The following is a 15,089-nucleotide window of genomic DNA, read 5'->3' as shown; positions in this document are numbered from 1 at the left end:
CCTGCTCTCCCCCCACCCCAGGCCTTCATGGAACTACTGTCTGTCTCCACAGGTTATGCATATATGCATATAAGTTCTTTGGTTAATCTCTTCCAGTCCTCTTCCCTTTCCTCTGAGAATCATCAGTCTGTTGCATACTTTTATGTCTCTGGATCTGTTTTTCGGTTTATTTTATTTATTAGATTTCACTTATAAGAGAGATCATGTGATATTTGTTTTTCTCTGACTGGCTTATTTTGCTTAGCATAATACTCTCCAGGTCCCTCCATGTTGTCTCAAAGGGTAAGAGATCTTTCTTTTTTTATAGCTGCATAGTATTCCATTGTATAAATAGACCACAGCTTTTTTATCCATTCATCTACTGATGTGCAGGCACTTGGGCTGTTTCCAGATCTTAGTGATCGTAAATAACTCTGCTATGAACATAGGGTTACATACATTCTTTCTAATTGGTGTTTCAGGCTTCTTAGGATATATTCCTAGACGTGGGATCACGGCATCAAATGGCAGTTCCATTTATAATTTTTTGAGGAAACGACACATTGTTTTCCATAGTGGTTGTACCAGCCTGCCTTCCTACCAGCAGTGCACTAGGGTTCCCTTTTCTCCGTATCCTCGCCAGCACTTGTTTGTTGATTCAGTGATGGTAAGCCATTCTGGCAGGTATGAGGTGGTACCTCATTGTCATTTTTTTGTTTTTGTTTTTAATGTGAAAATTTTTATTTTAATTACTCCTATTTGAAGGTTCTTATTTTTGAACAACAGCAAGGCATTTTATTATCCACTCTGTAAAGGTTCCCACAGGGCAAATGCACATTATTCTCACGACTATGTTTTGGAGTGACTCGGTGAGTCAGCAGATTCATCAATCCACCTCACCAGCCCTTTGTATCTTTCTACAACGTTGAAGCCAATAGCACACTGCAACTTGTGTAAACAGACAGGGCACGGATTTAGGGGGCACTGGTCAGCTTCTTCCAAGTGCTTGTTCTAGGCATGCAATCCACTAGCAGGGTCGAAGTCCAAATATGTGTCTAATTTCGTGTGTTAAAGTCTTACAGGACTGAAGCAGCAAAACACCAGTCATTTCAGGAGCGTGAGTAGCCACTTGAAGATTGTTTTCTGTGACACCTTCACATTGCCTTCATAGCCTGAGCTGTAGAAATCACTGCCATATCTAGCAAAGCTGAATATCCCCACACCATCTGTCAGAGAGGCCTGTCCAAAGACAACATTTCAGGAGTCTCTTGGGTGAAGACGAATCCTTGTTATTCCCGCAACACAGAAGTCATCCTCAGGTTCCTTCTTTTTTAAGAACTTCAGGATGTGCCCTGCATGTATTTGAAGGTTTTGTATATTATCATTGACTGTAAAGGAACAACTCATTGCAGAGACAGGAACTGGTTCTAGGCATTTTACTGTCAAGCCATAGAAAATTGCTTCACAGTAGCCTTTGAGCCATTTAATAGATTTTTCACTGATAATTCTGGTGTTTCCTAGAGATCCAGTGCACTGTATATAAATACTGTGTTTCTCTGGAGAAGGTGTCTTTCTGGAAGGATCATTTGAAAACTCTTCAAGGTCTTGGGGAGGCTCAGGATGAGAGGTGATCCAATCTGATGGAGAATGCAAGGTAATGGGTCCAAAGAGATCACTGGCTGGTTGGAAGTCTTTGTTCATCAAACACCATTCTGCAGCATCAACCTTCTCCTACTGGGACACAAGCACTGGGTTCTTTGAGATGAGAGCTGTTCTAAGTGTCTGTACCGAGTGCCATACCATTTTCATAATGACAGGTCTCTTCCATTCACAACATGTTTTAGATAGAGCTTTCATCCTTCCTTTGAATGGGTCAAACAGCTGTTCCACCACGAGGCTCACAAGAACAGGCGTGTCAGGGCCTGGTCTGGAAGGTGTTGTGCGGGGGTGCCTTCACCCCGCACCCTGCCTGGCCTGGGCAACACCAGACCGCCTGCCTACCACAGTGGCCCCTGTGCACTTCTCCTCATTGTGGTTTTAATTTGCATCTCTCTGAAGATTAGTGATGCTGAGCATTTTTTCATATGTCTCTTGGCTATTTGTATGTCCTCTTTGGAGCCGTGTCTATTGGGTCCTCAGCCCATTTTTCAATTGGATTGTTTGTCTTCCTTTTGTTGAGTTTTATGAGTACTTTATGTATTTTGGAAATTAACCCCTTATCTGATGTATCATTGGTAAACATGTTCTCCCATTCAATGGGTTTCCTTTTCATTTTGATGCTCGTTTCTTTTGCTGTGCAGAAGCTTTTTATTTTTATGTAGTCCCATTTGTTAATTTTTTCCTTTGTTTCTTTTGCCCTAGCTTCTGTATCAGTGACAATTCTGCTGCCTGAAATGTCTGATATTTGGCTGCCTATGATTTCTTCCAGGATTATTATGGTTTCACATCTTACATTTGAGACTTTTAATCATTTTTTTAGTTTATTCTTGTGTATGATATAGTTGGTGGTATACTTTCTTGGGTGTTTTTTTTTTACATGTCCAATTATCCCAATTATTGAAGAGATTGTCTTTACTCCATTGTATGCTCTTGCCTCCTTTGTCAAATATTAATTGAGCATAACAGCTTGGGTTGATTGCTGGGTTCTCTGTTCTGTTCCATGGATCTACTAGTATATGCCTGTTCTTGTGCCAGTACCAGGATGTTTTGATTACAGTGGCTTTGTAGTATAGTTTGATATCGGATATTGTGATCTCTCCAACTTTGTTCTTCTTTCTCAAGATTGTATGGCTATCCAGGGTCTTTTTAGGTTCCATATGAATTTTTGGAGTATTCTAGATCTGTGAAATATGCCTTTGGTATAGTGTCTTCATCTGGTTTTGGAATAATGCCAGCCTCATAAAAAGAGGTTAGAAGTGTTCCTCCCTCTTGGATTTTTTGGAATAGATTGAGGAGGATAGATGTTAGTTCTTCTTTGAATATTTGGTAAAATTCCCTTGTGAAGGTGCCTGGGCCAGGGCTTTTGTTTCCTGTGAGTATTTTTATTACTGCTTCAATTTCATCAGTTGCTATCAGCCTATTCAGGTTTTCTGATTCTTCCTAATTCGGTTTTGGAAGATTATATTTTTCTAGGAATTTGTTCATTTCATCCAAGTCATCCACTTTGTTGGCATATAGCTGTTCAAAGTATTTTCTTACAACACTTTGTATTTCTGTGGTGTCAGTTGTCACTTCACCTCTTTAGTTTCTGATTGTATTTATTTGGGTCATCTCTCTTTGTTTCTTTTTTTTCTTTTTTTTAATCCTCACCTGAGGATATTTTTCCATTGCTTGAGAGAGAGAGAGAGAGAGAGAGAGAGAGAGAGAGAGAGAGGCATGCACTCCTACTGGGGCTGGGGAACTTGCAATCGAGGTACATGCCCTTGACCAGGAATCGAACCTGGGACTCTTTGGTTCACAGGCCGACACTCTATCCATGAGCCAAACTGGCCAGGGCTCTCTTTGCTTCTTGATGAGTCTGGCTAAAGATTCATCAAACTTGTTTATCTTTTCAAAGAACCAGCTCTTGGTTTCATTTATCTTTTGTATTTTTTTTTAAGTCTCTATGTCATTTATTTCCACTCTGATCTTTATTATTTCCTTCTTCCTACTTGCTCTGGGATTTTCTTGTTCTCTTTCTAATTCTTTAAGATGTAGGGTTAAATAGTTTATTAGAAATTTTTTTTTGTCTCTTGAGATAGGCCTATAGTGCTATGAATTTCCCTCCAGGACTGCTTTCGCTGTGTCCCATAGATTTTGGGTTGTTGTGTGTTCATTTTAATTTGATTCCAGGAAGTGTTTTTATTTCTTCATTGATCTCATTGGTAACCCATTCATTGTTTAATAACTTGCTATTTAGCTTCCATGTGTTTGAATGTTTTGGGGTACTTTTATTGTAGTTGATTTCTAGTTTCATGCCATTGTGACCTGAGCAGATGCTTGATATGATTTAAATCTTCTTGAGTTTGTAGAGACTTAGTTTGTGTCCTAACATGTGGTCTATCTTTGAAAATGTCCCATGTGTACTTGAGAAGAATGTATATTCTGTAGCTCTGGTTGAAATGTTCTGTTAATTAAATCCATTTGATCTAGTGTGTCATTTAGCATCCCTGTTTCCTTGTTGATATTTTGTATGGAAGATCCATCCAGTGATGTCAGGGGTGTTAAAGTCCCTTACTATGATTGCTGTCAATCTCTCCCTTAAAGTCCTCCAGAAGTCTTTTGTTTGTTTGTTTGTTTGTTTGTTTGTTTTGTTGTTGTTGTTAATCCTCACCTAAGAATATTTTTCCATTGATTTTTTTTTTTTTAGAGAGAGAGTGGAAGGGAGGGGGAAAGACCGAGAGAGAAACATCAATGTGAGAGAGACACATCAATCGGTTGTCTCTCACACATGCCCCAACTGGGGCCAGGAAGTGAGCCTGTAACCCAGGTACATACCTTTGACCAGAATCAAATCCAGGACCCTTCAGTCCAAGGGCTGACACTCTATCCACTGAGCCAAACTGGCTAAGGCCAGAAGTTTTTAAAATATATTTGGGTGCTCCTATATTAGATGCATATACGTTTACCAGGGTTATATCCTCTTATTGTATCAGTCCCTTTAGTATTAGGAAGTGGCCTTCATTGTCTTTTGTTCTGGCTTTCATTTTGAAGTCTATTTTGTCAGATGAGTATTGCTACCCCAGCTTTTTTTCCATTTCCATTTGCATGGAAAATTTTTTCCATCCCTTCACTTTCATCCTATGTGAGTCTTTTGTTCTGGGGCGGGTCTCTTGTAGACAACGTATATATGGGTGACAAAGCTAGTAAAGCAATTGGCAGGTAATATGTTTTCTTATCCATTCAGCTACCCTATGTCTTTTGATTGGAGCAGTTAAGCCATTTACATTTAAGGCTATTATTGACAGGTATTTATTTGTTGCCACTTTTATTCTTTATGCCTGTGCTCCTCTCTCTCTTTCTTCTTACAACAGTCCCTTTAGCATTTCTTGCAGTGCTGGTTTGGTGGTAATAAACTTCTTCAGCCTTTTTTTTTTCTATGAAGCTCTTTATTTCACCTTCACTTTTGAATTTCACCTTCAATTTTGAATTATAGCCTTGCTGGATAGAGCAGTCTTGGATTCAGTCCCTTACTTTTCATTACTTTGTATACTCATGACACTGCCTTCTGGCTTGAAGTGTTTCTATTGAGAAATCAGCTGGAGGTCTAATGGGAGCTCCTTGTAGGTAACTTTCTGTCTCTCTCTTGCATCCTTTAATATTTTTTCTTTGTCTTTAACATTTGGCATTTTATTTATGATGGGTCTTGGTGTGGGTCGTTTTGGGTTCATCTTGATTGGGACACTCTGTGTTTCTTGGACTTGTGTGACTTTTTCCATTACCAGGTCAGGGAAGTTTTTTCTGTCATTATTTCTTCCAACAGGTTCTCTATTCCTTGCTCAGATTCTTCCAGCACCCCTATGATGTGGATGTTGTTACATAGTATGTTGTCCCAAAGCTTCCTTCAACTCTCCTCCTACTTCTTAATTTTTCTTCCAATTGCTGCTCTAAATGGGTGTTTTTTTCTACCCTGTCTTCTAATTCGCTGATTCAGTCCTCAGCTTCTTCCAGTCTACTGTTGATTCCATCCAGGGTATTTTTTATTTCAGCTATGTCATTTTTCATTTCTGATTGATTCTTATTGCAGGTCCATGCATCCAGGTGGGCCATGTGCCAAGATGGCTGGGTAGGATGTGCACGCTGCTTGTCAAGGCAGCAGGGTTGGCCCTAAAATGTGAATATTAATAGGGCTTACCCATAGAGTTGTCATGAGGGTTAAGGAGAAAAATACAAGTACATAGTAAGCACTTCATTAATATTAGTTATTATTATTATGCCTGAGGCAGCCTGCCAATTGCTTTACTAGCTTTGTCACACAATCATCAAAACAATCATAGGCAAATAAGGGAATAGAGGATCAGAGATGGTGCCTGCCATACCAAAGATTGCACAAAATTCAGAAGCTCGGCCATCTAACTCCAAAAATGGAGAGCTCAATCACCAAAAGCTCTAGCACCGCCTCCCACCCCACCCTCACTCAGGGAATGTCCAAATGCAGGAAGGTTAAGTGAACAGAACAGTCCTAGGGGAGAGTGTCCTTCTCCTTAAAACTTTGTGGGTGGTGGGTATAGGGGAGAAGGCTGAATTTAGGGATTAGATTTTAAATTGTTATGGGGTGGAGATGGGGGCAGCAGTGTGCCAATCATAAGCCCTCTGAAGATCACTACTTTCTGTGGACAATGAAGTGAACAAACTTCCCTAAGTCTGCAGTGGTGCCCTAGACCTGGGAATGGTGTTCTGGCCCCTTCAGGGTCCTTTCTTCCCTCCCCTTAGACACGTGTCCCAAAATCAAAGTACATTGTGATGCGAACGAAATAAACCAATGTCTAAAGAGCAGACAGTGCCCAGAGAAGATGAAGTGTTGCAACTTTAACTGTGCAAGGAAATGTTTAAACCTCAAACAAGGTAACTCAGAAATCCCCTGAACTATCCAATACCTACACACCCTACCCCCACTTTCTGCCCACCTACACTGACATTACTAGACCACTTCCCTAGTTCACTGATGGCTGGTGTCTGATCAAGAGTCTGGGTGCATCTTTTAATTAATACAAATCCTGGATTTGGAAGGAGGGGGTGTTGGGAGTCATGGGTTTTATTTATTTTCTGTTCATATTTAGGTATGTGATGTGGGTGACGGAGTTTTTCCTTCATGGGACTTAGTTTCCCATCTGTAAGAAAGATGGGAGGGGGGAAGTGGGCATTAGATCACATTGTCTCTTGGCTGCTTTTCTGTGATCCTCTGAGATGCCAAATAGCCAGTGAAGTCCCATCAAATGCCAACAGAGAGCCAGGTGATAGAATAGCTATAAGACACAGGTATACGATTTTTATTTCCTGGTTGTGCTTTTTCTAGGCCTCTTTGTCTATATAAATCCAAAATGCCTTCCCTAACCACCTTTGTCCTCCTTCACTCTTTCCTCTCTGCTCATATAATTGAGCTCTAAAGAAGACCATCAAGGAGTATTCATCCATCCATTCATTTTACAAATATTTACTTGTTCCCCTGACACCAATGATAGGCTCCACTTGCTCAGTGTAGCCAGGGAACTCAGTAAAGTTTTTCCAGGTAAAAAGATCCACAATTTAAGACCTGTGAGATCTTAAATGATACGGTTCTGAAAAACACACACAAGAACACACACACAAAAACCCTCTCTCTATTCCCCTTAGCACTATGTACAAAATATTTGCTCTATAAATGTTTTTTGAAGTTCAGGATACATTTGATTTTTTAAAATATTTTTAATTGATTTTTAGAAAGAAGAAGGGAGAGAGAGGGAAACATTGATATGAGAGTGAAACATGGATTGGCTGTGCCCTGTATGCCCACTACTGGGGATCAGCTTGCAACCCAGAATGTGTCCTGACCAGGAATGAACCTGTGACTTTTCAGTGCACAGGACGATGCCCAACCAACTGAGCCACATTGGCGATTTTATTTTTATTAATAAAAATATAAAAACAAATAAACAAAAAAAAGATCTAATAGGTGAAAGCAGCTCAAGGAGCGTGTATGTGTGTGTGTGTGTGTGTGTGTGTGTGTGTGTTTTACTGTGAACATTCCTGAAGCATCCACTCAGTGCCAAATTATCTGCAAGGAACTGGTGTACCAAGATGACATAAGGCACAAATCTCACATTCTCATGGAGGAGTCAGAAAATACAAACAAATAATTACATAGAAGTGGCAAATGTGTGTGCAAGACTGAGAAGCAATACAGAAAAGCAAGGAGTGAAGCATGGAGCCAGGAAAGGCAACATAGAAGTGTTTGATGACTGAGAAGTGTTTGAATAATGAAAAGGGATGTACCTAGTGGGCAAGAGAGAGGTGGACATTCCAGGCATGTGCAAAGGCATGGAGGGGTGTAAGAGGCCACTCCTCCATGACTGTGCACATCTCTGAAATGTTCTCTAGGGAGGCAGGCACCCAAACTGCTCTACTCTGCAATCTCCTTGCAGACATATGCAGTTTGCCAAAGGTAGTTGGCCCCTGCCTGGCCTTCTTTCCACGCTGGTGGTATGATGAGGAAACTCAGGCATGCTCCAAATTCATCTATGGTGGTTGCCTAGGGAACAACAACAACTTCCAATCTGAATCTATCTGCAAGACCATCTGCAAAAAAAAGAAAGTAAGTCCCACGGGTCCCATTTCCCATGCTCACCTGGGCTACCCTGGGAGGTCTGGGTGTTGGCCGGTCTGTTCTAGGAACTTGGCAGGTTTGGGGCTGATATAACCAATTCAATCAGGAAGTAAGAATGCACCTTTGAAGGGGTAGGTAGAGGAAAAAGAGGGTGGGAAGGGAAGCAGTAGTCAAAGTTGGCAAGTATGAGATGAATAGAGGGTACATAGAAAGCTGAAGTGGTGAAGGGTCTGAGACCAAGTCAGAAGAAGGCCCAGTAAATAAGCCCAGTGCTTGGCACCATGAATCAGACAGTCACTCCAGGCCATTACTTCTCACCAAACCTCATCAACAATTCTCTTCCCTTTCCTTCTTAAGGTGATTATAGCTAGGACAACCACATGCTACATTGATGACATGAAGATACTTTTGAGAGCAAAAGGAAATACCATTAACTATGTTATTGGGAAAACAGACATAAACTGGGACTTTAATGGAAAACCAGAACATGTGATCACTCTCTGAGCCCCTGAGGTCACTCCACTTCTGTTTTCTCTTCCTGTGAAAAGATGCCAAATGATCTTATCTCAAACACTTCCACACCTTTCTTCTCTCTTTCTCAGGCGTATATCTTATCTCTATTTCTCCTAAATGCTAAGGATCCTGGCGAGACTTGCAACCAGGGGAGCAGTGGGCAGTGGTAGCGCATCCCGGGCTCATCCCCTGAACCTGTCTTCAAGGCTCCCTTTTCTCTGACTTTATAATGAGCTAACAGAAGCCCCACCTTGGCTCACTTCTGTCACTGACATTTACTTCTCAGTGAGTCCACACTGCCCTGCATGGCTCACTTCTTTCCTATAATGTTTCTATAGAGCCAAAGCAGGACACCACTTAGGCTATCTCCTGTTGCTTATTCTACCCTAAGCCCTTCCTTTGTTTCACTGTCCCCAGAATTAATAAACATACTCTAAAAATCACACACACACACACACACACACACACACACACACACACACACACACACGCAGATCTTACCTCTTTTTCCATTAACTGCAAGACTTAGTTCATATGGGGATTAAAGTCCAAGTATCTCACCCTTTTCTTTTCTGCTATTTCACAGGGTCGTGGTCTTAAGTAGGATAACCTAAGCTGAAACCACCTCCAGAATTTGGCTCATAATACAGGCTCTCTCCATGTGTGCTTGACTGATGCCCCATATTGGTTTTTGCTGGCCAAGTCTCCGCTGCCAAGACCTTGGCTGTTCCAAACACCAATCCCCAGGATTTGTTTATTCTTGCAGCTCAGCTTCTCTTCAAATATAATGCCCATCGCCCTTTGACCCTGTATCTTCAACTCTCGGGCCCCCATTTATCCTTTGGAAGCCTCCAGTTTTCCCTAATAAAGTGCTCCATGAGGTCTGATATCTCTGAGGCTGAATAATTCACATTTGCTCCCTGGTGCAGTTTTTGGAAAAGAGGTCATTGGATCTCCTGGGGACGTCAAAAGAGGGAGAGAGGAGTAGAAAAATCCTGCAAATTGAGAACTCTGGTGACACTGTTTCCTGATAAAATTGTCATAAGATACTTAAGAATGGAACCAGAGCCGATTCATGTTTTGTGTGGTCTAAAGCTTATAAAGTTAGGGGGTTCATTTCATAAACAAATACAAATTTAAAAGTGAATATTCTTCAAATGAGAAAGAAAATTGCAACCAATTGCAAATTTTAAAAAGCTAACAAATACCACATGTTGCATAAGATCCATATAGATTAATTATTAAGTTTTTACATATATGACAGCAATTCTACAAAACTCAATTTCTGTGGAAAGATAATTCAGTCTTTTGTTGAATATGGTTGAACAAAAATTATTATATTTTTATTTTGGTTGTGTTGGGATGCATACAATAGAAGCATGAATGCACAGCCATACTTGATATTTGTGTCCTAAAAACACAGGAATTTAAATTCTCTTTTGCACGATTCCATCAAGAAGCCTAGTTGGGACAGGGTAGGGTGCAGGAATGCTCCTCTCAGGACCTCAGTTTTCGAACCATGAGTTGAAGGTGGTGGACTAGTGTCAAAGAATACTTCTAAATTTGAGAAGATAAGGCAGCTCAGGAGCCCTGCCCAATCTGATAAGCACCTGGGGCTTTTCCAACCCATTGGTGCTTCTCAATCCTTGCTTGGGGTTGAAGTACATGAGTGACTGGAACAGAATCATCCGTCCTAGGGACTCATGAACCAGAGAGGTCCTTGGAAATAGCCAGAGTGTGCCCTGTAGTTGATAGTTTCTGCTCACCTGCTGAGAATGAGCCCAGAGCCCTTGTGACTGAGTACAGGGAACTTCATGCCTTATTAAGACCTCAGTGAAAGATGCTGCATGTCTTTGTTGTTTGTTCATTTCTCGGCCCATTAAAACCTAGGGAACACCTCGAGTGGAATCTTTTGGTGTTATTCATGGTGCCATGCAGACCTGAGATCCCCCTCATCTTCCTCTCCCTTTTAGTCTCACCTCAAAGCTTCCTGCAGAGCCAGAAATGCCCAGAGGAAGCTGTGGATGGTTTGAAAATTCAGGAAATGTCCAAGCTGAGGATATTAGAGAGCCCCACCAGCCCAAATAACCCTCCTTATTTTTTTATACATGTACAAATGGAAGCTTCTAGTAGGAAATAGACATCCAAGATACACAGCAAATCAATAGCAAAACTGGAGCTAAAATCCAGGTTTGAGTGTAACAAGGTGTTGCCAGATCCCACAGCCTTGTTGGAAATCAGGGTGGATATAATGGCTACTTGTCACTTCGTTGTTTTAATATTCAGCATTTCTTTTTTTCATTTTTTTAAAATTCTTTTTTTAAAAAATCTTTATTGTTGAAAGTATTACATATGTCCCCTTCCCCTGCCCTCCAATATTCAGCATCTTAATGCCATTCCTACAGTTGAAGAATTCCCTACCATGGGGAGTCTTTGTGTAAAGTAACACCAGTGTTCCATTATGAAAGTTGAAAGGCCAGACTCTTACTCTATTGGTCAGGTTTAGTAATGGACACAGAAACCATACTCAGTATTTCAAGAGAAAATGTAATACTGAGATTTGGTTACATGATTATTGGGAGGATCTGAGCATCGGAAAGAACTGGAGCTTGTGTAGGAATCAGAGAGAACATTTTCTCCAAAATAACAGGAGAAAGTGAGACTAGTTCCATGAATAATAGAAAAGGCTTTGGGCTTGGGCATCTGGATTCTAATGCTGGCCCAGCCATTAATTTCTAGGGGACAATAAGCAAGTCATTCTTCTCTCTGGGACCCAGTTACCATACTTGCACCATTGGGAAAGAACAAACGAAGGACCTTCCTCACATCACTGGGGCACTTCCTTGGCTCTCATCCTTACTGGCCCCAGTGATGTTCAAAAGATATCAGTGGTGTTAGTGATGGGAAAAGTATGGACCTGTGCCCAGCAATAGGTGATCCAGTAAAGCACTGTAGACCACACACGTTCCAGGAAGACCTGGGAGTCCAAGCCCTTGTGCTATGTCTGCCTCTCACCAGGTGAGCGGCACTCTAGGGCAATAACATATCAGGAAGGGAGAACTGAGTCAATATAACTGTTATTGAGACCTAGGTTTTGTGTTGGAAGGACAGTTTCCTCTCTAATTTAACAAGTACTGCTATATGAACTGCTGTAAGATATCTCAAACAACTTGAGCAAGTCTTCTGAGGAAGATGGGAAAACATCATAGAATCTTTTAAATTCATTGTTTGCCATTGAGCAGGTCAAGGATTTTTTTCTGTAGCCAAATCACCTAAGTGGCTGACCAATACCAGTGCATTAAAAACTCAGAGATAGAGTCTTTAAAAAACTGAATTAAAATAAAATGAAAGGTCTCAAGGTGACTCTGATATAAGTTCAGGACTACTGGTCTAAAACTCTTCTGATTTAATATCACACTTCTGATTTATATAATTTCCTTGGGTCTTGGTGTCCTCATCTATGAAATATGCAAAACAATAAAACCAGTGTCATAGAGTTTTTAACAAGCACACAAGATGAGTTATGTAAAATGTGCATAACATACTGCCTTGGATGTTAATGTTCCATAAACAATAAAGATTAGTATTATTGCCCTAACCGGTTTGGCTCAGTGGATAGAACGTCGGCCTGCGGACTGAAAGGTCCCAGGTTCGATTCTGGTCAAGGGCATGTACCTTGGTTGCGGGCACATCCCCAGTGGGAGGTGTGCAGGAGGCAGCTGATCCATGTTTCTCTTTCATCGATGTTTCTAACTCTCTATCCTTCTCCCTTCCTCTCAGTAAAAAATCAATAAAATATATATATTTTTTAAAAGATTAGTATTATTATTAGAACAAACACAGTAAAAAAAAAAAAAGGTAGGCACCCCTTTATGATATCAACCACTCAGATGCAAACCTTGTAGGGTCTCAGCTTCCAGAAAAGGGGTCAACCTGGAGCTTCCCACTGTGAACAGTTTCCATGTCCTGTGAATAAAGCTCAGGCTCCTGGGTTCATAGGCCCTTTCTCCCTCCTCTATTTATATTCAAGCTCTTTGGCATAGAGTGCTAATAATTATCTTCTGTAAAAATTCTACTTGGATTTCAGAAGATATAAATTAACTCTCCTCTTAAAGTAATCAACCTTATTTTGCTCCCTACACATTTATTTTGAATATAAATAAAGTAAAAACAAATAGAAATAAACTTTCTTAGTACGTGTATGCTTATAATAAACGTATTTGTTATATGTATAAGCAAGTCCTCTCTCTAAGTCCCTGTTCCCCTGTTCTGTGAGATGAAGATGATGATAATATCTCTCCCAAGGACTTTTTTAGAAGAGTGTAATGAGAAAAGGCAGAGAATCCTCTGACATATTGTTGGTGTTGAAGTGATGTCAGTTTCCTTCTCCCTTCTAGAAAAGATAAAGGTTTTGTGGAGTTTAGAATCTGACTGGGAAAACTTTATTCTTTCACAATCCCACCCACATTTACTCCCCATCTCTACGCCACCCAAATCAATGGATCTCAATCAAAAGTAATTTCATTCTTTACACACATATATGGTTGACATAGGGTTTGTAAGACTCCTATGATGAGTACAAGTGCTAAATAACTAGCAAGAGCTTCCTGCTAGTTTCTCGAATGTGCTTTTAATAAATCTTACACTTGTCCTCCATGTTCTGGAAGGTTAGTAACCTTACCACCCAAATCACCTGAGGAAGAGCCAAGTCACTGAGTTGAGGCCAAAGATCCCCCAGGGCAACCCAGGTACAGAGTGGTCTTCAAAGGCCAGTACCTCCCACACCACCCACAAGGCCTGTTCAGCCAAATAAGTACATCAAATACATCAAATAAGTACAGGCACATCTCATCAGGCACTGCCCTCACTGCATGGAGTCCTTATCACACTGCTCATGTTGGAAATATTTTTATAATTAAAAAATACTTATATCCATAACTCTTCTGCAGGGTTTCTAACCGTGGCACTATTGACGTTTGGGGGCAGCTCATTCTTTGTTGTGGGGCTATCCTGTGCATTGCAGGATGGTTAGGTTAGCAGCATCAGTGGCCTCTGCCAGTAGGCGCCCCCATTCCCCCCAAGTTGTGACAATCATAATTGTCTCTAGACATTGCCAAGTGTCCTGAGGGTAGAATCGCCTCCTCCCAAGATGAAAATTGCCCTTCTGAACTGTGTTTTAAACGGTCAGTTTTCACTTCCTGGTCCGCTGCTCTAGAAGAGGGAGCAATGCGGGAGCTCTCATCCAAGAGCACCGATAGGCAGTCCTGCCTTACTCTGTTGGAACGGCAACTGCCAGTCTGTTCATGCCCTGGGGACCTCCTTCTGCCATTATTTTGGTTTCTGACTAACAGATTTGATAATCCAAGAGAGCTAAGGAAAGAGACAGGAATAATAGTAGTGGACCCAATAAAGTGCAAAAAAGATGTATCACCGAGATGTTGAAATGCAGGCTTTTAGAGGAGTCTTAAGAAAATAAAGGCAGAGGAAGCAGTGAAGGTGAGCAGGCCATGAGAGGGTTGACCAACCATTATGTGAACTATAGTTTGGAGAAGCAATGTCCAAGGAATGAGTATCATCATGGCTGCAGGGGATTTAAAGAGAAAGAAGGAAGAGTTACCACTAATGTGCAAGGATGGGTAACACATTTCTATAGATAACAAGTATGGTTCTAACCTAGTTTGCACTCCCATTTCCAAAAAGATCATCATACACACACACACACACACACACACATCTGCAAATGGCATGTGTCTGTGTGTGCATTTATAACATATGAAGCATTTATATATCTATTGAACACTTGTGCAGTTCTGGGAAGTATGCTAAACCAGTATGATTAATCTCAACGTATAGATGATAAACTGAGGCTCGGAGAGATCACATGACTTGCCCAAGGTCAAGAACACCTGAACTCAAAAGCACAACCTTAGACTTCATATCTCAGACTCACTATATCCCACCAAAGCATGCCAGCTTTGCCTTTTAAAAAATCAGATCTCTAAAGTCTAGAGGATCTGGGAAAGGAAGAGGGTGGGAATGTGCTGGTTCCTGGCAATTGAGGTGTGTCTGTAAACAGATGATTCTCTAAACCAGACAAAGTTGGCCCCTCTATACCACAATGTTGCTCTCATGATTCCCTGGGAGACTTCAGATGGGAGGGAGGAAGCAACTAAAACTATGCTTAGCACATTAGGTGTTTGATGAATGAATGAATGAATGAATGATACAAGGGCACTGGAGCTGGGCAGACGAGGATCCCAATCCTGGCTTTGAAACTCACTATCCATGTGACAATGGTCAATGTACTTTAACTTCT

General features: G+C 41.0%; 1 protein-coding gene and 1 pseudogene across 1 annotated transcript in view; one reads left to right on the top strand and one right to left on the bottom strand.

Moving 5' to 3' along the window:
- Nucleotides 1-11,795, top strand: part of LOC102253009 (eppin-like) — a 12,581-nt gene extending 786 nt beyond the window's left edge. The window contains exons 2-5 of the mRNA XM_014544524.1: nt 5,705-5,718; nt 6,391-6,522; nt 8,079-8,298; nt 11,792-11,795. Of these exons, the coding sequence (XP_014400010.1) occupies nt 5,705-5,718; nt 6,391-6,522; nt 8,079-8,298; nt 11,792-11,795 (370 nt within the window). The remainder of the gene's footprint in view (nt 1-5,704; nt 5,719-6,390; nt 6,523-8,078; nt 8,299-11,791) is intronic.
- On the bottom strand, nt 749-2,179 carry LOC102250646 (annotated as a pseudogene).
- Nucleotides 11,796-15,089: the final 3,294 nt, after the last annotated feature.

The sequence above is a fragment of the Myotis brandtii genome, unplaced genomic scaffold (genome assembly GCF_000412655.1).
Source record: "Myotis brandtii unplaced genomic scaffold, ASM41265v1 scaffold3686, whole genome shotgun sequence".
Taxonomy (NCBI): Eukaryota; Metazoa; Chordata; class Mammalia; order Chiroptera; family Vespertilionidae; genus Myotis; species Myotis brandtii.
The sequence above is the reverse complement of the archived record's forward strand: the minus strand, read 5'-3'. Positions and strand labels throughout refer to the sequence as shown.